The following is a 26525-nucleotide window of genomic DNA, read 5'->3' on the forward strand; positions in this document are numbered from 1 at the left end:
AAATGCCTTTCTAGCATGCCAATTAAACTGTAACCCCAAACAACCAGTTACATGCATTGTATTTTGTTATCAATGATTGTTTAACTACAAGCCTTTATTGCATTCTGGGTGTAATTACTGTTGATGTAGAGGGGAAAGTTCAATGTTACATCCCTGTTTGGTCTCAAATCTATAGGCCAAGGAAGGAGGAAGTCCGAAAGTCACCCTGAGTAACAGGTTTTAACATTCTGTCTCGACTGTCTCTGTCAACCTGCATGGGTCTCCGCCTCAGACTGTCTTTCAGCTGCTTTTCCAAACCTAAGTCTGCATTTTGCTTTTTTCCTTCATATTTGTCTGATAGGTTTGCCGTGTTTGAAGATGGCCAAAGACAAGCAGATAGTTTCTGACGTTGAAGACTGTTTTCAGGAACCTGGGCCGACTGTCACTTTCGCCAGGCTACATTACTGCATTCAAGAGAAGAAGTTCTGTCGCAAGATAGGTCCTGAAAAGCATATTCTCAGAGATGTAAGGTAAGACCAGTTTCCCACCATTTGAGAGTGTAAATTTACAGTCTGATAGCAGCGTTATTGATATATGTTGATTAATACTTGTTTTAATAAACACAATTTTCCTTACTTACTGATTCTATACTATATTTAGTTTATTTCATCAAGCATTAAATCACAGCAAAGCCCACATTATTATTATATAATAATGTGATCTGTAGCTTTCTTTTATTGCTGTCATTAAAATTTTATTGCTATCAGTTAAATGAGCATAAAATATCTATTCTGCTCTACTTTATTGATGCTTTTGACCTGGAATGCATATTTTTTAAAACCCATGGAGTAAACTCATCACAAAAACTATATAATATTTAAACATATGGGAGATTATAACTGAACATTTTATTTCTCTTTTGCTGTTTATAAAATAAGTTTAAAAAAATCTATTCTACTCTATTCTGTTGATGTGTCTAATGTTTTCAAGAAACACTAAGAGGTAAAATACAGATAACATTCATCTATAATCTTTAAAAATAGATCATACCACAAAATTACATTTTTTATTGCTGTCTGTGAAATTGTAATAATAATAATAATAATAATAATATAGTGTAAATAAAGAAAAATAGAACTTACATATGTTTGTTTGTAGTGGCATCATGAGACCAGGGATGAATGCTATAATGGGGGCCACAGGAAGTGGTAAAACATCGTAAGAAATATTCCTTTACATTGAAGTACACTGCTATATACATATTTCAGTTGTGCATAAACCATTAAAAGTGAGTTTTATGTTCCCTGCACAGACTCCTGGATGTAATAGCAGGTAGAAAAGATCCAGCTGGACTGCGGCAAGGAACCGTACAAGTGAACGGAAAACCTGTCACTTCTGAACTCAGGCTCAGCTCTGCTTATGTGGTACAGGTATGAAAACAAAAAACACATAAACAACACTCTCCAACCAATAACAGTTGTTTATCTACTTTGCCCTTTGTTTTTTCTAGGATGATGTTGTGATGGGCACTCTAAGCGTGAGAGAGAACCTTCTGTTCAGTGCCAACTTGCGTCTCAACCCAAAGCATTACTCCTCTGCTGATAAACAGAAAAGGGTGAACTCCATCTTACAAGACCTGGGCCTTGTGGACTGTGCTAACACTAAGGTACCAAGCTCTATGCACAAGAAGATGTTGCAACATGTAGCTCACTTTAAAACAGCATTTAAAGCAATACCACAATATATAGCTCCCTAAAGACTGTTGTAGAAACAAAATAATTAATTCTTTGTGCTGAAGCAAACTGCCAAAAGTCACAAGTGGATAAACAATGTTCTGGAAAGAGGTGATTCCCAACCCAGGTGTTGTTTGGCACTTAAGAAATTGTTATCTTTCTTTGATTTGTGTTTTGTGATCTTTGATGAGTTCATGAAACAAGAATACTTGTCTTGTTAAAATAGTCTAGCAATCTAGTAGTCTTTAACAAAACTATTATCAGTTCTTTATACCATAATTTTGAGTGATTAAAATGACACATATGAGTGTTAGTAACCTTGATTCATTTTCTCGTATACAATGGATTCACCCTAAAAACTGCTGAGGTAAAAACAACCCAATTTTTCTGGCTTCCTCTCTAAGCAAGCCTATAGTGGATTCAATACAACTCAACATTAGATTGTTGAGTTATTTATAAAAAAATGTTATTCTCAGATGTCAGCACAATCATATTCGAAAGCCTCTAAACAACAACTATAATCCATCTCTCCATCTACTTTCTATGACCGTCTATCCTTTGTTCATTGACAAAATCAATCCAAATCTCTAGTCAGTTCTACACTGGCCACTTTTGTAATGTTAGAACATATTTAGAAAATCAAATAAATGTTGGAAAGTTTTAAAATTCTTTGTTTAAAAGATATTTTTTAATTTTTGTTTGTTTCTCTCTATTGCAGGGGTGTCGAACTCCGGTCCTCGAGGGCTGGTGTCCTGAAGCTTATAGATGTTTCTCTGGTCCAGCACACCTGAATAAAATGGCTTAATCACCTCCTCAGCATTCAGTCACATTCTAAAAAGTCTTGCTAATGATCTAATTATTTGATTCAGGTGTGTTTGCAGAGGCATATCGAAAAGTTGCAGGACATCAACCTTCAAGGTTTAGGGTTTGACACCCTGCTCTATTGAAACATACCAAAAACACGCCAAACCGTGACTTTATGTACAGAACCATAATTATTTTTGTGTGCTGTTAGACCCCTACTACAAAGGTAGCATTTAGGTTGAAATGAATTATTCTTGTTTATGGTGTAATTCTGCGAAAATTATTAGTTAAAAATATAAAGTAAACAAACTGAGGCCCTGTCCAAACGGAGGTGAGCTTAGGTGTATCCACAATTGTACTTTGTCGTTTAGGCATTTCGTGCACACGGATCTGGCGTTTGGGAGACCCAAAATGATCATTTTTTAAACCGGGTCCCAGAACGGAAAGATTTCAAAACGGCTGTTCCGTACATGCAAAAACTTGTTAACATAACCCATGCTCATAAAGATGATTGTAAACCATAGCCTAATATTTCTCCTTTAATTCTGTGGAAGTGCAGTAAAGTCTGATAAGGTCATTTTTGATAACCAAATAGCAGTCTGTGAAGAATGAGGAGGCTCTGTCTACTCTCTTTTCTTAACTCAAAACTCTGGGTCAGAACTTTTGACTTTTCTGGGTAAAAATGTCTAAATTCTGTCCAAAAAATTTTAATCCAGCATTTGGGTTAAAGGTTTTAGTTTATGAAATATTACCTGTCTATGTCGATTTAATTTTTTCTTTCTTTGGTCATTGTGTGAATGTTGAGCATAGCTAGCACTAGCTTGTGCTAATTTCTTTGCGGGTAAAAGGCTATACTTAAGTCAACAAACCAGTTCTTTAGTGTCAACTAAAGCATTTAACACAACCCACTAAAAGCATTAACTCTGCATTTCAGATGAATGAATATCACAGCCATTTTTAAATAGTATATGAAGGGTTTGGGTACAATTGTAACAAAAGAAGGTAACATTTCCCAAATAGATTTGTGCTTTACATTTGTCTAAAATTATAGGCCTGATCTCTTTTGACATTGTCACAGATTGTCTTTGTAAAATATAGTAAAGAAGATTTGTTGCATGTTTGTTATGATCGTTGTTATGATGACATATATAGTTTAATTTTGCAAGTTCACATTTAAAAATAAACAGATTATGCTCTCTGTGTCCTTCCTTTTCATATAAATTGAGATCATAGTTACACTTATTTATTTTTATTAAATAATTAGAAAAAAATAACTTGAGGGTTGCAAAACAAAATTATATTGCTGCCTTATCAAGTAAAAATAAAGTTTGATGTTATAAACTGAGAACATGCCAACAGTTGAGCTTTGACAACTTCTTATGAGACGTTATTATTGCTGTGTTGATGGGCTTAACCAGAAGTGGGGCCCCAGATAAAATTCAGCTTAGGGCGCCATATAGTCTTGAGCCAGTTCTGCATTTGTTCATTAATTGCTTCTGCTAAAACCTTTATTTTTTTATTTTTGTGAAATGCGCTGGCAATATTTATGTGTCCCCTATGCTGTAGTCCTAGTTGGGAAATTCACATTTTGTTGTTGCTGATATGGCCTTTAATCCTCCTGAGTTTATTGCAGATATTCTGACAATCTGTAGTACATCATCATATTTTCTTACCGTAGTCCATCTAGAAGCTTTGTCAATCGGTCAGCACTAGCCTAATGAAAACTACCTCCATGCTTAGATGTCAAAAAAAGCATAATGGTTAGTTCGAAATATTAGCATATTGAAATGTATTCTGAGGGGATTCGAGTGCCAGCTTTGCAGTTTTTGTGTCGCATTCAAACACTTCATAGGAATGACAAACAACTGATAAAAAAATGTACCGTTAACCACTGTCACACATATTACATTTGCTACCTTGTCTACTACCAGGTCCTTTGATGTAGAAATGAGTATTTAACAGTTTGGTGTGAAAACTGGGGTTTTAATATTTGGCTAAAACCTCTCAAGAAAACTCTCAAGTTTATTGCAAACTGTCTTTGAAGGCAATGAGGCTGGGCAATCTAGGTGTAAAAACAATTGGCACACAGACCATAGCCCACAAGCTATATTTTTATAGCCCAAACACTTTTGTGATTTATATAGGTCTTGAATTTAGGTCATAATAGTCAGAAAAAGATAATAAAATCCTAAAACTTGCAGAACCCCTGATTACAGAGCCATACAGTTGCACTGCATTCAACCTTCTATCTGTGTTAAGCATTGATAATATCAAACACGGATTTATGTCATCCACCATTACCTTGTTGTTTGCCCTTTCTTTGTTCAATCACCAAAGAAAATACAAACTTTCATAAGGAAAAAAAATGTTTGGCATGTGGAAAAAGAGTAAAAGTATCTCACTTTTATTCTATGCCAGCTCTCCTTTGCACATCCATATCAATTTGTTCCTTTCACTTCCTTTTCTGTCTGCAAAGAGGTACATCGAATTTTATTTGACTATCGACTATCTTGAAATGCTTCACATTTTGTTTCATCACAATCACAAACTTCAATGTATTTAATAGGAATTTTATGTTATAGACCAATGCAAAGTAGTCTAACTAATTATGACTGAAAATATGTGGCAATTCTTGAAAATTGATTATCAAAGACTGTCTCCATCCAATCTGACTGAGCTTGAGCAACAGTATCTCACAAAGGTGAGTACACCCCTCACAGTTTTGTAAATATTTACTTATATCTTTGCATGGGACAATGCTGAAGATATGACATTTTGATACAATGTAGTCAGTGTATAGCTTGTATAACAGTGTAAATCTGCTGTTCCCTTTAAAATAACTGTGCACACAACTATTGATATCTATACTGCTGGCCACAAAATTGAGTAAAAGATATAATAAAACAAAACAATAAAACATTTACAAAAATGTGAGGAGTATACTCACTTTTATGAGATACTGTATTTTGCAAAAATAATGGGTCAAATTTGACCCTCTAGATGTGCTAAGCTGGCACAGACATATCCCCAAACTCTTACAGCTGTAATCCCAGCAAAGGCTGGTTCTACAAACTATTGACCCATGGGGGCTGAATACAATTGCATGCCACACTTTCCAGATTTTTATTTGTAAAAAATAACTGTTTAAAACCATGTATAATTTTTTTTTCTATTAACAACTATGCCATGCTTTGTGTTGTTCCATCACATGTGATTCTATTAAACAAAATTTGTGGCAAAATGTGAAGGTTAAGGGTTGCGAATATTTTTTGTGTTGCAAATTCTCTAGTGACAGTAAATGCTATGTATTACATGCATTTTTGTGTATACATATGAACACAGATAGGAACTGAGTTCCTGCGTGGCGTATCAGGAGGGGAGAGGAAAAGGTGCAGCATTGGGATGGAGCTCATAACATCTCCTTCGCTGCTGTTTCTGGATGAACCAACAACAGGACTGGATTCCAACACTGCGAACTGCATCATTGGTCTACTGCACAAGTATGACGAAGATACAACTCATCAACCCATTAACAATGCATGCTCACATGCTATACACCTAATTAGACTCTGAATCACACTGTAACATGCTGCCAAAGCACAAACAGCATGTTCTGCTGTTTATACGCTTTTTTTTATAAGCATCTGTTGTCCATCTCCTGTTGATCTTGTGGCAATGTTCCGACATGTTTCCAGGCTGTCTCGAAGAGGTAAAACTGTAATCTTCTCCATCCATCAACCGCGCTACTCTATCTTCAAACAGTTTGACCACTTGACCCTGATGCATAAAGGAGAGATTGTGTACGCTGGAGCAGCAGATCACACCCTGGAATATTTTACAGACCTCGGTATGTAATACAAAGACAAAGAACCCCGACTGAGGATTAAGGTAGTACTGAATGGTGCAAAGAAAATGCAGGTGCTAGATAGTCAGGTTAATTTACATAACTGTATGGTTCATGCAATTTCTTTCTCAGTGCTTTCATTTTATGCTAAAAATTTTACTATCTTTAAAAAGAAGCACCATTAAAAAGTTGCAGAAGGATGTCATGTAACTTAAAATTCCTGCTCGTGTTTGAACAGGGTATCAAATTGAGTCTTTTAACAACCCTGCTGACTTCTTCATGGACATCACAAATGGAGAAGCAACATCCACAAAGCAATCACAGACCCCAGGTAATTTATTTAAAACAAAGGAGTGTTTTCAAAAGAACAAAGTTATGCTCAAAGTGGTTTTCACGTACAGTACAGACCAAAGGTTTGGACACACCTTCTCATTCAAAGAGTTTTCTTTATTTTCATGACTATGAATATTGTAGCTTTACACTGAAGGCATCAAAACTATGAATTAACACATGTGGAATTATATACTGAACAAAAAAGTGTGAAACAACTGAAAATATGTCTTATATTCTAGGTTCTTCAAAGTAGCCACCTTTTGCTTTGATTACTGCTCCGCACACTCTTGGCATTCTGTTGATGAGCTTCAAGAGGTAGTCACCTGAAATGGTTTTCCAACAGTCTTGAAGGAGTTCCCAGAGATGCTTAGCACTTGTTGGCCCTTTTGCCTTCACTCTGCAGTCCAGTTCACCCCAAACCATCTCGATTGGGTTCAGGTCAGGTGACTGTGGAGGCCAGGTCATCTGGCGAGGCACCCCATCACTCTCTTTCTTGGTCAAATAGCCCTTACACAGCCTGGAGGTGTGTTTGGGGTCATTGTCCTGTTGAAAAATAAATGATGGTCCAACTAAACGCAAACCGGATGGAATAGCATGCCGCTGCAAGATTCACACAGTCTCCTATTAACAGTTGTTCTAGAGATGTGTCTGTATCACGGCCTGAGACAGAGAATCAAAATTCAGCCAAACACAAAGTGATAAGTTAAAAGGTTTATTCAGAAACTCAGGATCAGATAGCAGGAGAACAGCAGTCAGCTTCCAGGAACCACTGAGGACAGAGAGACTAGTTAGTGGCTGAATAAAACTCAGGACTTGCAAAGAGTTAGATAAAGCCACTAACCTTCTCAGTCTAAGAATGACGCGCAGAATCCAGAAGAGGATGTGATCCAGACAGTTAATGAGGAAAAACCCAACAGACCGAAGTTGGATTGCCGACTGATCCAAATCCTCAGGGGAATCAGCTGAAGCTGTGACAGGAACACAGAGAGCTGTGATTGTCCTCTTGACAATAATTCCAGGCGGACTAGAGAGCCAGGTGGGTTCAGGCTGAATAAACCAGTGGTTAGGCTGAGGCGTAAATCCAGGGACAGAAAAAGGGTCGAATTCCAGGGCTAGAGGCGTCAGACAAGGGGCAGGCAGAGGCATGAAACCAGAGTCGAAATCCAGAAATCCAATCCGTCAGACAAGGGGCAGGCAGGAAGGCAATATCCGTGAGACAAGGCAAGGTCAGAGAACAAGATCAGTCAAGAAGGAATGCTGGATAACTACTCACAAATGTTTTCGAAAATCTGGCACCGTCTACCTGTCAGAGGGCTGTATATAACTGCAGCTCCACAGGTGTGTGGCATGACAGTGATTGTGCAGCAGTGCTGCAGCAGACAGGTGAAGCAGATGAGTTGATTGAATGAGTGAGAGCAGAGCAGGCAGACGGCCCAGAACCATAACAGTCTGCTGCTAGAACTCTGTGGCATTGACCTGTTCTCTAATCTGAGCTGCTGTTAACCTGCGATTTCTGATGCTGGTGATTCGGATGAACTTATTGTCCGCAGCAGAGGTGACTCTTGGTCTTCCTTTCCTGGGGCGGTCCTCGTGTGAGCCAGTTTCTTTGTAGCGCTTGATGGTTTTTGCGACTGCACTTGGGGACACTTTCAAAGTTTTCTCAATTGTTCGGACTGACTGACCTTCATTTCTTAAAGTAATGATGGCCACTCGTTTTTCTTTACTTAGCTGCTTTTTTCTTACCATAATACAAATTCTAACAGTCTATTCAGTAGGACTATCAGCTGTGTACTGTATCCACCTCCTGCACAACACAACTGATGGTCCCAACCCCATTTATAAGGCTTGAAATCCCACTTATTAAACCTGACAGGGCACACCTGTGAAGTGAAAACCATTTCAGGAAACTACCTCTTGAAGCTCATCAACAGAATGCCAAGAGTGTGTGGAGCAGTAATCAAAGCAAAAGGTGGCTACTTTGAAGAACCTAGAATATAAGACATATTTTCAGTTGTTTCACACTTTTTTGTTCAGTATATAATTCCACATGTGTTAATTCATAGTTTTGATGCCTTCAGTGTGAAGCTACAATATTCATAGTCATGAAAATAAAGAAAACTCTTTGAATGAGAAGGTGTGTCCAAACTTTTGGTCTGTACTATATGTTTGCTTACTAACTGCTAACCTTACTTTCACCATTGTAGATGGCGTTCATCTTAACCTTTGAAGACCATATGATAGTTCGCTGACAAAAAGCTTAGACCAATTATGCTCGGTCAAAAATAATCTCGAAATAACACATTCCTGGTTAAGTGAAGGATAAAATAAAAATATGTTTATATTTGTCTTTAACAATCCACTCATGTCTTTAATTTCTTAGAGGGCAAAAACTGGTTGGCAATGAAGTATTGTGACTCCCGCCTGTACCAGAACGTGATGCAGGAGCTGGACCATGGGTATCAGAGCATTAATGATGTGGGCAACAGAGAAGAAGAGGCAGCCAACTACGCTACATCCTTCCTGTATCAGGTCAGCAGATCTGTTGTTGAGAAATCGTCAGTTTCTTTTGCTAGAAATACATTTTTCAGTGGTAAGAGCCATGAACTCAGTGTAACGATTGACAGATGTTATGAAAACAAAGTTACAACACAGTATCATCCACCTGTTATGTCATTATGCTTGCCTGACTGCTGATTCAACTCACTCATGGCTATAAAAAGATAACCTTTTTATGTGTGTGAGACAGATGCGTGTGGTGTGTGGGAGGACAGTCCTGAACCTTTTAAGGAATCCACAGACCTCTTATGCCCAACTTGCTCTCAATATATTTTTTGCCATTCTGGTGGGACTAATTTACTACCAGATGCCTCTGACGCTGCCAGAGGGCTTGCAGAACAGGTATGAATAACCTGCAGTCTGAATTTTTTAATTATCCATTTTAACTTTCATGTTATGAAAATTAATAGCAGGGGGTTTTCCCTTTGTTCACTTTGTTGCAACAATAAAATATGTTCCATACAAGTTCTCTGCAATGGTGGTACAAATGTTTAAAAGAAAAAGGTTGCATAGAAGAATGAAAAAGTGATAAATAAATTTTAAAAAATGAAAGACTATGTAAAATTGCAATAAATTAAACACACAAACAAAAATGCAAAACAAATTAAATAAATAGAAGTACAAAATAAGAAATCATCATGTAAAGATGATGATTCACACATTTTCATTTTACGAATTGAAAGTAAAGGTTGTTAAATACACAAACATACATGAACAAATTAAATAGGACAACAATAAACTATCATAAAGTTCATAAACTTAAAGTATCCCATTAACATTTGAACAAAACAAAAAAAACTGTTATACCGAGATGATGCTTCAGTGTTTAGGGTTATGAAGTTATTTTTCCCCCCTGTCTGTCATCAGGAGTGGAGCATTCTTCTTCCTCATCATAAACATGGTATTTGGGAATCTTTCTGCTGTCGAACTCTTTATCAATGAAAGGGCAATCTTCATGTAAGTAGCAATAAAATGTTATATGTGAGCTCTTTCAGTACATTGACCTCAGGCCATCATGTTCTTCCTATTCTGGTTTCCCTTCTGCAGCATTGCGTCTGTAATATTTTGGTCTAAATTGCACAATGTATATGCTGGATAAATCAAATGGGAGCTGAATTCAATAAGAATTGGCTTCTTTCTGCTCTTTTTCGAACTAAATATGAAGATTTTGTTTGACTACAATCTTTTTTTGTTAACTTTTTTTCTGCTGACATTTGTTGTTTACATGTTCAAAATGAAGATTAATTTAAACGTTTTTTTTTTTAAGTATAATGAACAGTTTTTTCTTATTACCAAAATTCTTTATTCAATTAAAAAGCAAACACCTTATATATTCTATGTAAAAAACATAAATATTAACAACCTTTAAAAAAATAAATGAAAAATATATCGCTAAATTTTATTCTATTTACTTTAATTAAAACTTTATTTTATTTTATTTTATTTTTCAGTCACGAGAACTCCAGTGGCTATTACAGAACATCTGTCTACTTCCTGTCCAAGATCTTTGCTGATCTCATCCCCAACCGCATCATTCCCATCTTCGTATTTTCAGCCATCGCCTACTACATGATGGGTAACATACTTACTTACGCCAGTAATGTGTAAGTTCAGTACTGGTGAGAGCAGGTTTTGCACTGGTGGCAGCTCTGAAGCAGTCCTTAGGCAGAGGTGGTCCAGGGTCTGGACACTCTTGGATGTCTTGAGGCCTTTTTTACTGCATCTGAACCTCTCATTTGTTTTGCACAGCATAGACTTCCACCATTGTTTGTTCTTCATGATCCACATAAATTGGTCCGGCATGTTTACATGTTTAATATTTCTAACAGCAGTTTCTTTCATAAGTGGCCATCTTGAGCTAAAGTTATTTTGGCTATGCTCCTTTCTTTGGATGTCGCCCCCATTAACACAACAAGATAGTGAGCTCAAGCATATCTACCCCTTCTGGGCTGCAATCGGTTTGGTAATTTGATTGATTTAGTGGGATTTGATGGACTCTATCACAGGTTCACTCGTGCTTTTAATATGACTACAGTAAAATGCTATTACCTGCTAATTTGTGCCTGGGCAAAATATAAGAGTTTTTTTAATAAAACGAATAGTCAAAGTTCTTTACAATAAATGTATATCTAATCATTCTGCAAAGTTTTCAAAACACAACATTAATCTGACTGCCAAACCATTTTGGCCTGGACTTTGCTGTTTGTAACTTTTTATTCCATTTTGCTGTCATGTATAAAATCATCACTGTACCAAAACCTCTGCCCATTTACCTGTGTTTCTGTGTCCAGCGTTGAAGCCTGCCTTTGTGGCCTTCCTCTGCTTTGCTCTGACTATGTCTCTGGTCAGCCTGGGAGGAGTTGCCCTCGCCTTCCTAGTCTCTGCCAGCGTATCAACGTTTGCAATGGCTAACATCCTGATTGCCTTACCGTTTGTCTTCATGATGGTAAGATTCAATTAGGCACATATTAAAATGTACAGGATACATACTGACATCTGTTTCTGAACATATACAGTTGGTTTTTCTTCTTTTTGTTTAGCATTACTGATCTTATCCCTTCCCTTTTCTATTGTAGGTCTTCGGTGGTTTTCTTGTCAATCTCAACTCCATGCTGAGCTGGTTGTCTTGGTTGAAATGGATCAGTATATTCAGTTATGGACTAAACGTAAGATATAATGCTTTCCTAAAGTATATACACGCCTTAAAATTTTTCATATATTACAACTACAAACTTCAATGTATTTTATTAAACTTTATTTGTTAGACCAACACAAAACAATGCATAACTATGAAGTATAATTAAAATATATATGGTTTACAGCTGTTTTTATAATTAGAAAATCTGCCACAGATTATCAATTGGGTTTAGGTCTGGACTTCCACTGGGCCATTTTAATACCTGATTATGATGCATGATGGTGCCACCACAATGGAGTTTGTCTGTTCAGGTGATGGTTGCAGGATTTGGGGTGTCAGATGATGGGCCTTGCAAGGATGGAGGGTACATTGACTCTGTCTTGCATCTCAATTTTAATGCTTTGCAGACACATAGGGTTCTGGGTTTTGTGAAATAGTGATAGTTTGGCTTTTAGCAACAATTAATAATTATAATTAATAATTAACTAAATCATTAACAAAGTTTGAATATTTCATTTCACCCAAACAATTTTCGGTCTGTCAGTCATTGTATTATAAATACCAGCCCAATGTGGCAGTATCATAGATGAAAGAGTGAATTTGAGGGCTGATGTTCTCAAACAGCAAGCCCTGCACACATATCTAGAAAAAGCACTAATGACTTTCCAAAACATAAGAATTCATTAGGAAAATAATTCAGTTTCAAGTTAAAATACTTTAGTCAACAAATTCTTTAACTAGGCTAATAACATTCAACTAGACTACTAAGGAAAAATGAAAACAATGAAGAAAACTTCAACAAAAGAATAAAACTGAAACCAATAAAAAATAAAATGAAGCAATATATATATTTATATATATATATTTGTTTAAGAACCAAAGTTTGTCTTGAAGAATTTGGAATGAGGTCAAATTAGTTTTAAAACTAATTAAGAACAACAATTTGCAGGGCTGGGCCCGGTTTCGCTAGCAACTAATAGCGAACCAATTTTTGTTGTTTAGCGGATTAGCCCTTTTGCTAATTTTGGAAAGTTTGAAAGACGTCATTGTGTGACGCAGCAGCAGCTAGCTGAAGCCATTTATGAACTGCACTTACAAAGTCTTCAGTTATTCTTATGTATGAATGTATTTATATGTATGCACTCACAATTTGGTGAATGAGCAGACAGACGTGATGATGTCAAATCTGGATTAGCAATTCAGCTAACACAAAGGAAATATTTATTTAGCAACCCTTTAAGTTCCACATGTACTTTTAAATATCATTAATACAATAACGTATGTATGAGCACTGCCTGCAACTGTGAGGGACTGGTGCAAAGAGGATTGGGCAGCGGGTGTAGGTGGAGACCTCGGTAGCCCGATTCCCGGATGCTTAAACTGGCTCTAGGGACGTGGAATGTCCCCTCGCTGGGGGAGAAGGGGCCTGAGCTTGTGCAGGAGGTCGTGAGATATCGACTAGAAATAGTCTGGCTCCACGTACAGCGTGGGCTCTGGAACCCATCTCCTCGAGAGGGGCTGGACTCTCTTCTACTCTGGAGTGGCCCACGGGGAGAGGCGGCGGGCTGGGGTGGGTTTGCTTGTTGCCCCCCAGCTCAGCCGTCTCGTGTTGGGGTTTACCCCAGTGGATGAGAGGGTCGCATTCCTGTGCCTTCGGGTTGGGGACAAGTCTCTGACTGAAGTTTCGGCTTACGGGCTGAGCGGTTGTGCGAAGTACCCGGCCTTCTTGGCGTCCCTGTCGGGGGTGCTGGATAGTGCCCCTCCCGGGGACTCGATTATTCTGCTCGGGGACTTCGTCCACGTGGGAAACAACAGTGACACCTGGAGAGGCGTGATCAGGAGGAATGGCCTCCCCGATCTGAATCCGAGTGGTGTTTCATTATTGGACTTCTGTACTAGTCACGGATTGTCCATAATGAACACCATGTTCAAACATAAGGGTGTCCATGAGTGCACTTGGCACCAGGACGCCCTAGGCAGGAGGTAAATGATCGACTTTGTTGTCGTATCATCAGACCTTCAGCCGCATGTTTTCGACACTCGGGTGAAGAGAGGGGGTGAGCTGTCCACTGATCACCACCTGGTGGTGAGTTGGATCCGCTGGAAGAGGAGAAAGCAGGACAGACTTGGCAGGCCCAAGCGCATAGTGAGGGTCTGTTGGAAACGTCTGGCAGAGCCCTCGGCCAGGGATGTATTCAACTCCCACCTCCAGGAGAGCTTTGACCAGATTCTGGGGGAAGTTGGATACATAGAGTCCGAGTGGACCATGTTCTACGCATCTACTCTCGATGCTGCTGCCTGTAGCTGCGGCCGTAAGGTCTGCGGTGCCTGTCGTGGCGGCAATCCCAGAACCCGGTGGTGGACACCGGCAGTAAGGGATGCTGTTAAGCTGAAGAAGGAGTCCTATCGGCTGTGGTTGGCTTGTGGGACTCCTGAGGCGGCTGACGGGTACCGTGAGGCCAAGCGTGCCGCAGCCCGGGCTGTGGCAGAGGCAAAAACTCGGGCCCGGGAGGAGTTCGGTGAGGCCATGGAGAAGGACTACCGGTTGGCCTCGAAGCGATTCTGGCAAACCGTCCGGCGCCTCTGGAGGGGTAAGCAGTGCTTTTCCAACACTGTTTACAGTGGGGGTGGGAGGCTGCTGACCCCGACTAGGGACATTATCGGGCGGTGGAAGGAGTACTTCGAGGATCTCCTCAATCCTGCCATCACGCATTCCCTGGTGGAAACAGAGGCTGGGGACCCGGGATTAGACTCTTTCATCACCCAGGCTGAAGTCACCGAGGTGGTTAAAAAGCTTCGCTGTGGCAGGGCTTCGGGGGTGGATGAGATCCGCCCTGAGTACCTCAAGTCCCTGGATCTTGTGGGGCTGTCATGGTTGACAAGCCTCTTCAACATTGCGTGGCGGTTAGGGACAGTGCCTCTGGACTGGCAGACTGGGGTGGTGGTCCCCCTTCATAAGAAGGGTGACCGGAGGATGTGTTCCAACTACAGGAGGATCACACTCCTCAGCCTCCTGGTAAGGCCTATGCCAGGGTATTGGAGAGGAGAGTCTGGCCGATAGTCAAACCTCAGCTTCAGGAGGAGCAGTGTAGTTTTCGTCCCGGCCGTGGAGCACTGGACCAGCTCAATACCCTCTACAGGGTACTCGAGGGTTCATGGGAGTTTGCCCACATGTGTTTTGTGGACCTGGTTTGGTCCGCATTGCCGGCACCAAGTTGGATCTATTCCCGGTGCATGTTAGACTCTGGCAAGGCTGTCCTTTGTCACCGGTCCTGTTTATAACTTTTATGGACAGGATTTCTAGGCGCTGCCAAGGGCCGGAGGGGTCTGGTTTGGGGACCAGTGGATTTCGTCTCTTCTTTTTGCAGATGACGTGGTCCTGCTGGCCCCCTCTAGCCAAGGCCTACAGCATGCGCTTGGGCGGTTCGCAGCTGAGTGTGAAGCGGCTGGGATGAAGATCAGCTCCTCTAAGTCCGCGGCCATGGTTTTTGACCGGAAAAGGGTGGCTTGTCCTCTTCAGGTTGAAGGTGAGTTCCTGCCTCAAGTGGAGGAGTTTAAGTATCTCGGAGTCTTGTTCACGAGTGAATGAAGAATGGAGCGGGAGATCGACAGATGGATCGGTGCGGCAGCCACAATAATGGGGACACTGTGCCGGTCCGTTGTGGTGAAGAGAGAGCTGAGCCGAAAAGTGAAGCTCTCGATTTACCGGTCAGTCTACATTCCTGCCCTCACCTATGGCCATGAACTTTGGGTCATAACCGAAAGAACGAGATCCCGGATACAAGCGACTGAAATGAGCTTCCTCCGAAGGGTGGCCGGGCACTCCATTAGAGATAGGGTGAGGAGCTCGGCCATCCGGGAGGGGCTCGGAGTCGAGCCGCTGCTCCTCTACATTGAGAGGAGCCAGTTGAGGTGGCTTGGGCATCTATACCGGATGCCTCCTGGACGCCTTTCTCGGGAGGTGTTCCAGGCACGTCCCACTGGGAGGAGGCCCAGGGGACGGCCCAGGACACGCTGGATGGACTATGTCTTTCAGCTGGCCTGGGAACGCCTTGGGCTACCCCGGAGGAGCTGGATGAGGTGTCTGGGGAGAAGGACGTCTGGGGGTCTCTGCTGAGTCTGCTGCCCCCGCGACCCGGTCCCAGATAAAGCGGAAGAGGATGAGTACGAGTACAAGTACGAGGTTTCACCAACTTCAGTCCACCAACAAAATTCACAAGATTGTTCCTTTCTGTTTTGGGCATGTCTCAAAGAGTCTGTCAGTCACACTATTGGCTTACTGACTGGCTCACGTGAGAAGAAATAATTTTAGCTAGCTGAAGCCATTTATGAACTGTAGTTACGAAGTGTTCAGTTATTCTTATGTATGCGTGTATTCATATGTATGCACTCACAATTTGGTGAATGAGCAGACAGATGTGATGATGTCAGATCTGGATTAGCGATTCAGCTAACACAAAGGAAATATTTATTTAGCAACCCTTTAAGTTCCACATGTACTTTTAAATATCATTAATACAATAACGTATGTATGGGCACTGGCTACACATTACAGCCAATCTGTGTCTAAACCACTCATTGAAATAAAGTTTGTTGTAATTTTAAAACACAACCCAAAACAAGTAAATGGCATGGAGGCTTAGAGACCTTTTAGCACTGAAGCAGTTTAGCACCACAAAGTAAATTAACCAAAGTGAACGGCGTACGGTGTTGGGATGAGCGTCTTCTTATACTGTATACGTCAGTCATACTATTTCGATGCCATCTTCTAAAGGCAGTGGGGGAAAATGGCTTCATTGAAGGCATTAGACACCATCTCTCCTTGTAGAGTCTTTGGCTCAGATTGTTTTTCCGCAGGGCTCAGACAGAAAGGTTAAGGCGACAAGTCTTATTTTCGGCCAGGATATGGTTGTCTACGTGGGCCGACAGGTGTAAACGCACAGCAAACAGCTAAGCGAGCAGCAAACACGCTGCAAACACATAATTGATGCAAACTTGAAAACACACAAACACAAAAAACAAATGCGACAGAAAAACGTTGCAAAAGAAAAATTCTGCAATCACAGAGAGAAGCAAAAACCAAACAAGGGCAAAAGAAAAATGATGCAAATAACAAAACCAACAGCAAGTTAAGAAACCTGCAAACTCCCTCCACAAAATTGAAGTGCACCAAACCACAAGGGGGAGTCAACCATCAAGTCATGTCGGACCAGACCCTTAGTAAAAACATTAACAGGATGCTCAGAAAAAACTTGGAGGGAAGAAAGAAAAGGTACATTTTCCCTCATGTCTTTTTTAAACAAGCGGTCACAATATTTTACAATATTGTAGAAAACCAGCATATTTGCGTCTGTAATATTAGTGGTTAACTCCCTCTAGTGGTCTGGTTCAATCCTTTTTTTGTGGAGTGAGTTTGCAGATATTGAACTTGCTTTTGTTTTTTTCTAATTGCAGCATTTTTCCTTCGTATTTGTTTTGTTGGTTGTAGGTTTTTCATTATCTCTATTTACTGTGATTGCAGCATTTTCTTTTGCAGTGTTTTTCCTGTTGCATTTGTAAGTTGTGTTTGTGTGTTTTGGACATTGCATCATTTATGTGCTTGCAGCACGTTTAGCAGTTTGCTGCGCATTTACACCTGTCAACCACCGTAGTCGTCAGATGCACACACAACAGACTTAACTCTCTGAGATCCAAGGTTCTTCAAAGAAGTAGTCTAATTCAGCCAGAGATGTCAGACATCCACACACATTTCTCACCGATTCCGCTCTGGAAGAGCTGCAGGTAAAGAGGAAGCATTCTTTTGCGTGACAGAGCTTTGTGGACCTATGATATCACGGTGATTCCAGCTTTTGATGCCTTCAGAAAATAGCTGCATTTGTACTAAAATTTGATTACGCACAGGTAAACTCTGTTTACTAAAGAGGTGACTTCCTAATTGGGAATTGTGGCTAAGTACAGATGCATGCCATAGTTTACATATTTTATTTGTATATAATGCATCATTTTCTTTTCACCCTGCAATTGTACATTACTTTTTGTGGGGCTAGATCATAAAATCTCAAAATAATACTTGGATGTTTGTTTTTGTAATGTCCAAAAATGTGGAAAATCACTATTATATAGAGCGCATTGCAAAACTCAAAATGTATTTAAGAGAAAATGGTGACTTTTTGTCTGGAAGTAATTCTTCACCCCAAACATTTTTGTTTCCCAGGCTGTATACATCAATGAGATGACAGGACAGATTTTCTACAGCAACAACTCCATGTGAGTGTGACTGAAATGCCACCTTTAGAACCCGCAGTAACATCAACTCGATGATAATAATAGTCTCTTCTCTCTGCTGCAGTGTCCCAGGGGAGGCATTTCTGGAAAGCATGGACATTGACTACTCTGTATGGGGCTTCTGGCAGAACGAGGTGGCTCTGTTGGGAATCATTGCTGTCTGCATGACGCTGGCCTACGTTCAGCTGCTGCGAATCAACCGTTGGAAGTGATGTCAACCCATCTGTTCATGCTTTTATTATTAACCATATATGTTATATTGTGACTTTTTAATTAACAGACAGGGAAACATGTTTTAAAATTTTCTCTATTATATATTTCTTTCTTTTCTCTGTTTGCATTACCAGATAAAAATTAGATATTTATTTAACAGCGCACGTGGAATCTCACAGAATGACACACCCGCATTAAAAACACGTGTTGTAACATTTGACTCTCTGGCTGATAAGCTGCTACTTAGCACACTTGATATGGGCACGAGTGAGTGTCTGACAAGAGGCGAGCCAGCATCTAATTCCTCACAAAGCTACTTACAGTGAGTGAGCTAACATTAGATGCAAGGAAGAAAATATGTATATAAGTCACGGTTGTCTTAATTTAACAAATATTTGTTGTGTGGTTTGGGCTTAACAAAAATCTGTTTTGATGTTTAAAGCCTATTTTGAGTCTGGAACCTTTATTTTGAAAGACAGGCAGAAAATATTTTATATCACTGGTTGAAGTCCTTTGTTTATGTGGACCTTTGATTTACAATAATCTGTCCTAAAATTTGAGATGTTTATTTTAAAGAGGTTTTTTCATTTTTCATCGCTGCCTTAACTAAGTTTTTACTGCAGGACCTACATGTTGTATAATCTAAACAATGAAATACTGAGGCCTCTTTTGAAAAGTGTGTGTAGCCTTATTTGTAAGGGCATCATAAGCTATTTTTTAGAATTAGTATAGTTCTTTTAGTTAAGTGCCTCCAGAACCTATTCAATGAAATATGTAGACTTTTATTTTGAAGTTTAATTTGAAGCTTTACTTTGAAAAGCCAACATAACTGAGTAGGCCTTTATTTTGAAAAGTATGTAAGTATGGAGAATATGAAAGGAGCTCCAAAAAACTTTTGCTTAGGGCCTCATATGAACTCAAACCATCTCAGGTGAAACATGGATGTCTCTAGCAGAATTTGACAAGCAAACATAAACTTGATGTAGACAGAGATCCATATTCTTTTCATAATGAATTTAAAATTGACATCAGTTGACCGAAGGCTATACATGATTTATAATATAAACCATAGAGTGAAGTTATTATATGCTGTAAAGGTAGAGCAGAAAGCAAAAAATAGGTAACATAGTAGAAAAACATTCTGCAGTATCCAATTTCCCTTTATTTTCACTTTAAAGAATTACATTTATTATCTTATTCTCTTTTGCCAATATGGCACAGTTTGAAATTTCTGTTTGGAACTTACCAAGAACCCCCCAGATAGACACTTTAATAAAATGCAACAATTTAAGCGCTTGTGTATTGGTTAATGAATAAATGTAATAAATATGTTCACTTTGACTTCTAATCCAAGCTGTGCAAAAACATGACATTTTATTTGCTCTTTAGGCTTCATTGGTTCGAAAGCATTGTTAACCCTTTTAGCTTGTAATAAGTCTATTTTGGGGGCAAATGTACAATGACAGAAAAATACAGCGAGGTAATGGAGAATGGATGTACATGGCAGAATTTTCCTACATACAATATTTAAAAAAACGGAAGAAAAAACATTTAATTCTCCATAATGTATGTTTGGGGAAATGACATCACAAGAGCTGCATGAATCAACTGGATTTGTTGGCATTAATAAGCGTCATGGACAGAATACACCTTTAAAGCTGGATAAAAATATGTCAGTAACAAGGAAAGCAAAAAGATACATATAAATGGATGTAGTCAAAAAAAAATCAACTACCTTATGTGATGTCACCAGAGGGATGTTTTTAGGAGTGTTAGAGTTCATCTTGATCAGATAACACTTTACGACAAAATAGCAAAACAAATGGAAAAACTCACCATGACATGTTGTTCTATAGGTCACAAATTATACAAACATTTAGTCCAATTAATTTTTTTGGAACACTGTGGCTTGTAGGTTTAATAAACTCAAATAAATGCATAAAAGGTAAAGAATGTCTACAGGAAAATATTTGGTAATCATCAAATAGTCATTTCTAGTCTTATTTCCATATCTCTTGCTTTTCGTCTTTTAACCCAAGTCAAAAAACATGTTTTAAAAGCGATAACGTGTCATTTTAAAAATGGTATTTTTGCAATCAATGACAGTGAAACCGAGGTCCTTCTGCAACAAATAGAGCTATAGTTTTAAAATTTTAACTTGATTTTAGACCAGTTTGTAAGCAACCAATAGGACAGGGGTATTCAACCAGAACCTATTTGGACCCCCGTCTCTGTGGGTCCTTAACTAAAACAAAAAAAATCTAAAATGGTAGTTGTAAATTAATTCAATTTTATTATCTTTTTCATTTGCAAACATTATGCACTATTTATTTGTTTGAATTTCCTCCAGTATGGAAAGAACTTTTCCACTGTTTTGAAAGGTTTTTTTTTTTTTGCTCTAAGACCTAAAAAGAGAAATGGAATTGTTTTATAATTGTACAAAATCTTTTTTAAATAGGACGTATTTTTTTACGATTATAATTAGTTAAGTTTCTTTGGAGGGCGATGGATGTTATGCAGCTGTAGACAAAGTTTCTTGATCTAACGTGTGAGTGGAAAAACGATTCTTTGGATTGTACAGTTTTCTGACCCCTGCAGAATGTTCATTTGAAACAGACATAAAATATTACATCCATTAAATTAAACATAAATAATATAAGTGCAAAAAGTAAAATAAGATTACCTAACAGACATTTGACAACACTGAGTTTCATTCTAGATCTGAAGACCACTATTTAGATTCACCTTTAGAAACTTTTCAAACTGCTCACAGTCATATTTAGGTTCTTTCCCACCATCATCGGTGTGTGTTCTCCAACCCACGCAGCCATTCGGTGCACTTCAGCACCACTCGCTCATCCACAACAGAGTCTTCCTCGTCCTTGTACTTGACATCGTCATACTTGTGTTTATCATTCAGGAGGGAGATTTTTACAATTGAGCTTATGTCACCCAGTGGAGCTTCTGCGTTGTTCTTACCAGCAGTTCTGCTGTTCCTCTGAGGTACTGACTGCTGCCTTCTTCTAGAATCACCAAGTCCAACCGGTGCATTTCTGGCAGCAGAACGCTGGTGTCTCACTGTTTCTCCGCTGCTGCAGTAGCAGAACAGCTTCAGGTGTGAGTGTCAGAGTAAAATGCACCTCTTCTTTATTCCTAGATCTTGTCTTCACCACCGATTCACTCTTTTTGGAGCTGTGGCTCACATGTTTGTGCTTCTTCATCTCTGAAAGAGACTCCCCTGAGCTTGAGTTAATGGGGCTGTCAGTTTGAGACGACTGCAACAATTGCTCTCGTCTGTTTGTCTGCAGCTCTCCTGAAGAAACTCTTCTGGCTGTAATGAGATGACCCTTTGGCTGACTCTTTTCCCCAGCTGCTTCAAATTTGAAGCCAGTCTCTCCTTGACTGATCTTCCTTTGCATTCTCTTGCAAGTTTTGTCCTGTCTCCACTGCTTCTAGACGATGTATCTCCAGGCCTCTCCTTCCCAGTCAGCCCTGACACAGAGCGTGTAATCGAAACTTGTGGAATGAACGGCATTTTGACAACGCACAGAAGCAAGTAGGACAGAAGCTCAGATTTGCTGTTAAACTGTTGGTGGAGAGAGAAAGAGGGTGCCAAGGAGGAAATCAGTCCTCTAAGAAAAGCAGGGGACCTTGAAGCATCCTCAGCCATGCAGAGGTCAGCTGGCAGCTAGTGCATTGCTGCTTGGATCAGCCAATTCTCATCTACCCAAAAATGAAAACATCTTGACTTTTTATACCCGAGTAGCACAGAGGGCGTCCTGCAGCATGCTTCATCAGATGCGCATGGCCTGGGTGGAGGTGAAGGAAAAAAAAGTCTCATTACTCCCAGGCTCAAAGATCTAAAATAAACCTGCAGTTGTAATCCTCTAGTCTGATCAGCGAGACCACGTTTACTGCATGCAGTACGAGTGCGCATGTAAGCGTTAATCCTAGGTGACTCAGAGTTTGTTTTCTTAACAAGGTGGCAGAGGGCATATTTATAAAATGTTACTTTTATCTTGTCTATTCAGACACTCGCTACTTCCCCCCAATGAATAGTATATCCTAAGAAAAAGCTAAGTATAGATATTATCCATGGCATTACCAAAAAGGGAAATGAGAAAAGGAAATTTGAACTCATTGATGTACAAACATTATTCCTCCACACTAAAAACAAGTTTTAAAGACTATTGCACTCTCAAAATGATTTATCTTCTTCCTGACAAGCAACTTGTTTGGTCTAATGAGACCCAAACTTCAGCTTCCTTGCAGATGGCATGACATTTTCTGCCAAAATTATCCCAGATTGGGATAATTAATCAAACCCTTTTTCTTCGGCTTTGTGTAACGTGAATCAGTCTGCAAGTTGTCCAAAGTCTCTGGTAGGCTGATCAGCTCTTGTGATTCTCCAGAAGCTCTTGATGACGAGAAATAAGGAAAGCTGTGTTCTCACTCCATCAAGAGAAACAGAATCCGAGAACTGAGCAAGGAGCTTGGCTCCATTCAAATGAGATCGAAGACTGATCTTTTGTTTTAGACTGTACGCCTTCCTACATTCGTCTACTTTGTGAGTAATGTTCCAACAATTTTTTTTGTTTTGTTCCTTTTCCACTCTGATTTACACAAGGTAATAGAATTGAAAATAGTCCTTAGACATTTTTCTTTAATCTCGTGAGAGACCAGTAAACTCAGCTTATTGTTCTGCTTTGACAATATTTAAAACATTTTATTCCTTTAGCCATATACCTCCCCTTTTTACCTGCAGTAGTAGTGTAAAATTAATCAGAATTAGCCTCTTTTTACATTTTTTTGTTGGTGTGTCTCATCTTACTGAATAAAATTACTAAAAAAAATAGAACTTGGTGTGATTAAATAGAAACCAATGTAATTCTGGATTACATTATGTACCAGTTCTCATTGGGTGTTGTTGTAGCTCTAAAATGAAGTGTAATTAGTTTGCTGCTAAATAAAACTTAAGACTATTTTAAATATATGTCATATTTCTCAATCTCTCACTATCTCAATATAGTTCAACATAGCTTATCAATTCTACACAAGCAAGAAACACAAAAACTAGGCCTCCAAAACCTAAACAGGTCATCTTTAAACTTCCATGTATTTAATAGTCCTTTTTTTGTCCTGGAGCATAATTAAGTGGCAAATTCTTAGCATATTTAATTACTTAAGCATCCTTCATTCCCTCAGCTTAACAGTCACTACATCCAACAGAGGAGGGCAAATCCAATCCTCGGGGCCCGCAACCTAAATGTTTTAAATGTGGTACTCGACCGGAAAAGGGTGGCTTGTCCTCTTCAGGTCGGAGGGGAGTTCCTGCCTCAAGTGGAGGAGTTTAAGTATCTCGGGGTCTTGTTCACGAGTGAGGGAAGAATGGAGCGGGGGATCGACAGACGGATCGGTGCAGCTGCCACAGTAATGGGGGCGCTGTGCCGGTCCATTGTGGTGAAGAGAGAGCTGAGCCGAAAAGCAAAGCTCTCAATTTACTGGTCGGTCTACGTTCCTACCCTCACCTATGGCCATGAACTTTGGGTAATGACCGAAAGAACGAGATCACGGATACAAGCGGCTGAAATGAGCTTCCTCCGTAGGGTGGCCGGGCACTCCCTTAGAGATAGGGTGAGGAGCTCGGCCATCCGGGAGGGGCTCGGAGTAGAGCCGCTGCTCCTCCACATCGAGAGGAGCCAGTTGAGGTGGCTCGGGCATCTATACCGGATGCCTCCTGGACGCCTTCCTCGGGAGGTGTTCCAGGCACGTCCCACCGGGAGGAGGCCCAGGGGACGGCCCAGGACACGCTGGAGGGACTATGTCTCTCGGCTGGCCTGGGAACGCCTTGGGCTCCCCCTGGAGGAACTGGAGGAGGTGTCTGGAGAGAGGGACGTCTGGGCGTCTCTGCTGAGTCTGCTGCCCCCGCGACCCGGTCCTGGATAAGCGGAAGACGACGAACGAACGAACTGTTCTAATGCACCTCAAATAGCTCACTTATCTCCTCAACTTGTCACCAAATTCTGTGGGAGCCTGATACTTATCCATTCAATTGATTAAAGTGTTTTGTTTTTAATTAAAGACACATCCAAAGCATGCAGGACATGCTGGTGTTTCTCTAATGATGTGGGTAATATTTTCTGATGACACTTTGAGTCCCTTAGTACCTTTGAATGTCACAGCATGGATGAGTATTGGTACGGGCCATTTTTATCTCTTTGGGGACACAGTGCACCAATTTTCTGATGGCTACTTCCAGTGGGATGGCTCGGATCATCAGAAACTGGGTTCTGTACATCAACAGAACTCAAACCAGTAGAGCTTCTTTGGGATGTGGTAAAATTGGAACTTTACATTATGGATGTAGAGCTAACAAATCTGCAGAAACTGTGTGATGCTATCCTGTTAGCATGAACCAAAAACTTAGAGGAATGTCTGACACAATGTAGAATATGCCACAAAAATTGAGGGAGTTTTGAAGCCAAATGGAGTCAGACCCAGTACTAGCAAGATGTACCTAACAAAGTAGTCGGTAAGCATGTTACTTCTTAGCTGGTAACAGATATTACCAATATTTTAACCTGCTGGGATTTTAAATACCATTTTAGACAAGCTTGGAAGCCATGCATGTTTGATAACATGTGGGCACTTACACTAGCTGGCCAGTAGGTGACATTGAATAGAGGCTAATGAATTAGCCACTTGTAAAGTATACCATAAAAACCGAGATTCATACAGGAAAATTGCTTTTAAGTTGCTTTCTACTGCAGTGACCACCTACATAATAGGTTAAAAGACCTACTGAATAAAAATATAAATTCTTACCATCTTGGACTCTCCCTTGCAAAAAAGGCCACAGCTGTCACACAAAACCATTTATTCAGTATCTTTCCTTTTAAAACTTGATTAAAATTTTGTTAAATATCAAAATTTCGCTCAAAGAAACATTTGTGCTACACAACCAATATGAAAGTTTGACTCAGACACACAGTGATGTGTCATCTTTCGAAGCATGACCTCCTCTGAACATGAAGAACATGCTGGCAGCAAGGACAACTGTGGCAGGCATCCTTGAAGTGGTTCACAAAGAAAGGAATCAGGCAGCAGCCAAGAATCAACCTGTGAGACAAAATGTGTGAGTGACGGTTAACAGCCCCTGACATCAGCAAGTTTAGGGCTCTGAATGCATCTTTCTTACCCGCAAAGCACAAAGAGGAAACACATGAGCCAAGCAAAAGTTCCCACTTGGAAGGTGACCTCTGTGATGACCTGAGTTTGACAGAAGCTGCACGTCATCAGCGCCGGAGCACGACTCATCTCAGCCTTGTAGCTCACAATCGTTCCCCAGGAATTATTAGGAGCTAATTAAAATCGTAAGGAGGTGAAAATGAATTGATCCTTTGTGATCAGTATCAGAACAAATAATCATCAGGCGGTGACCGTTTACAGTAACATCCAAATCCCTTTGTAATTCCCATTATACCTGAAACCAAGAGTCAAATTACCACTGGAAGTAAACTTTAAAACACCCATTCAGTCAACCTTCATATTTAGACAAGATAAACTACACACTGAAGAACAAATACAGATCAAAGATTATGTGACAAATCAGGTAAATCCTATAGCTTCACATAGAGTTTTACACATACCTGCAAGAGATGGCACGAAGGAAGTAGACGGGTTAAAGGAGGGGCTGATTTGATAGACTCTCACACTTTGCTCTGACACACCACCTTTTGTAAAGAAATTAAAGAGATAATTACACTTTTAGTTATGCTTCAGTTCAGATTAGGTTTTCTTTTTCATTTTTACCTGATAAATAGTATGGTGGAGGTGTAGGAAGTGACTCGTCTACTTTTGATAACAACTCCATTTGAGAAACTAGGTGAAGCACCACAAAGTAAAAAGGTTGCAAATGTGTTTTAATCTTTTTACTTAGTAGCAGTAGCCAAACCTGAAGACTTACCAGGTGAAACTAATTAAAATCTTCTCAGATTGGTTAAAAAGTGTGGGTGTGCACCATTTGTCACCCAGTAAGGAAACCAATATACCAGGTAGGTGTTGTTTGCACACCATATTGAATGGTGCATCAGCTGGTGGATCAGAATGGGGCGTTCAGGTTCACCGGCAAAAGTCACTG

General features: G+C 39.9%; 2 protein-coding genes across 3 annotated transcripts; one reads left to right on the top strand and one right to left on the bottom strand.

The window, feature by feature from the left end:
* Positions 1–219: 219 nt before the first annotated feature.
* Positions 220–20542, top strand: abcg2b (ATP-binding cassette, sub-family G (WHITE), member 2b). 2 transcript variants are annotated; one of them, XM_047364379.1, is made up of 16 exons: positions 244–301; positions 406–509; positions 1138–1197; positions 1292–1409; positions 1490–1645; positions 5859–6016; positions 6212–6363; positions 6599–6691; positions 9074–9222; positions 9440–9591; positions 10117–10206; positions 10701–10825; positions 11541–11695; positions 11826–11915; positions 18102–18154; positions 18237–20542. In XM_047364379.1, the coding sequence occupies exons 3-16, from the start codon at positions 1145–1147 to the stop codon at positions 18382–18384; spliced, it is 1692 nt and encodes a 563-aa protein (XP_047220335.1). In that variant the 5' UTR covers positions 244–301; positions 406–509; positions 1138–1144; the 3' UTR covers positions 18385–20542. The 2 variants fall into 2 exon arrangements, with proteins under 2 accessions (XP_047220334.1, XP_047220335.1); XM_047364378.1 differs by having other exon boundaries at positions 220–509.
* A 4705-nt stretch (positions 20543–25247) lies between these two features.
* On the bottom strand, positions 25248–26506 carry LOC124867784 (cell death-inducing p53-target protein 1-like). Its single transcript, XM_047364380.1, has 5 exons — positions 26352–26506; positions 26198–26266; positions 26035–26118; positions 25584–25746; positions 25248–25504 (listed from the first exon to the last, which is right to left on the bottom strand). Exons 2-5 carry the CDS (start codon positions 26256–26258, stop codon positions 25384–25386), a joined length of 429 nt encoding a protein of 142 aa, XP_047220336.1. The 5' UTR covers positions 26259–26266; positions 26352–26506; the 3' UTR covers positions 25248–25383.
* Between the last annotated feature and the right edge of the window lie 19 nt (positions 26507–26525).

Source organism: Girardinichthys multiradiatus, chromosome 5 (assembly GCF_021462225.1).
Source record: "Girardinichthys multiradiatus isolate DD_20200921_A chromosome 5, DD_fGirMul_XY1, whole genome shotgun sequence".
Lineage (NCBI taxonomy): Eukaryota > Metazoa > Chordata > Actinopteri > Cyprinodontiformes > Goodeidae > Girardinichthys > Girardinichthys multiradiatus.

What these genes read in the sequence shown, in the direction of transcription:
- LOC124867784 (XM_047364380.1), bottom strand. Translation starts at nt 26,258, where the DNA reads ATGGAGTTGTTATCAAAAGTAGACGAGTCACTTCCTACACCTCCACCA. An exon ending in TCCACCATACTATTTATCAG is followed by an intron (nt 26,119 to 26,197) that starts GTAAAAATGAAA and finishes TCTTTACAAAAG; the next exon opens with GTGGTGTGTCAGAGCAAAGT. An exon ending in CTTCGTGCCATCTCTTGCAG is followed by an intron (nt 25,747 to 26,034) that starts GTATGTGTAAAA and finishes GATTTTAATTAG; the next exon opens with CTCCTAATAATTCCTGGGGA.
- abcg2b (XM_047364378.1), top strand. Translation starts at nt 358, where the DNA reads ATGGCCAAAGACAAGCAGATAGTTTCTGACGTTGAAGACTGTTTTCAG. An exon ending in TGGACTGTGCTAACACTAAG is followed by an intron (nt 1,646 to 5,858) that starts GTACCAAGCTCT and finishes ATATGAACACAG; the next exon opens with ATAGGAACTGAGTTCCTGCG. An exon ending in GGAATATTTTACAGACCTCG is followed by an intron (nt 6,364 to 6,598) that starts GTATGTAATACA and finishes GTGTTTGAACAG; the next exon opens with GGTATCAAATTGAGTCTTTT.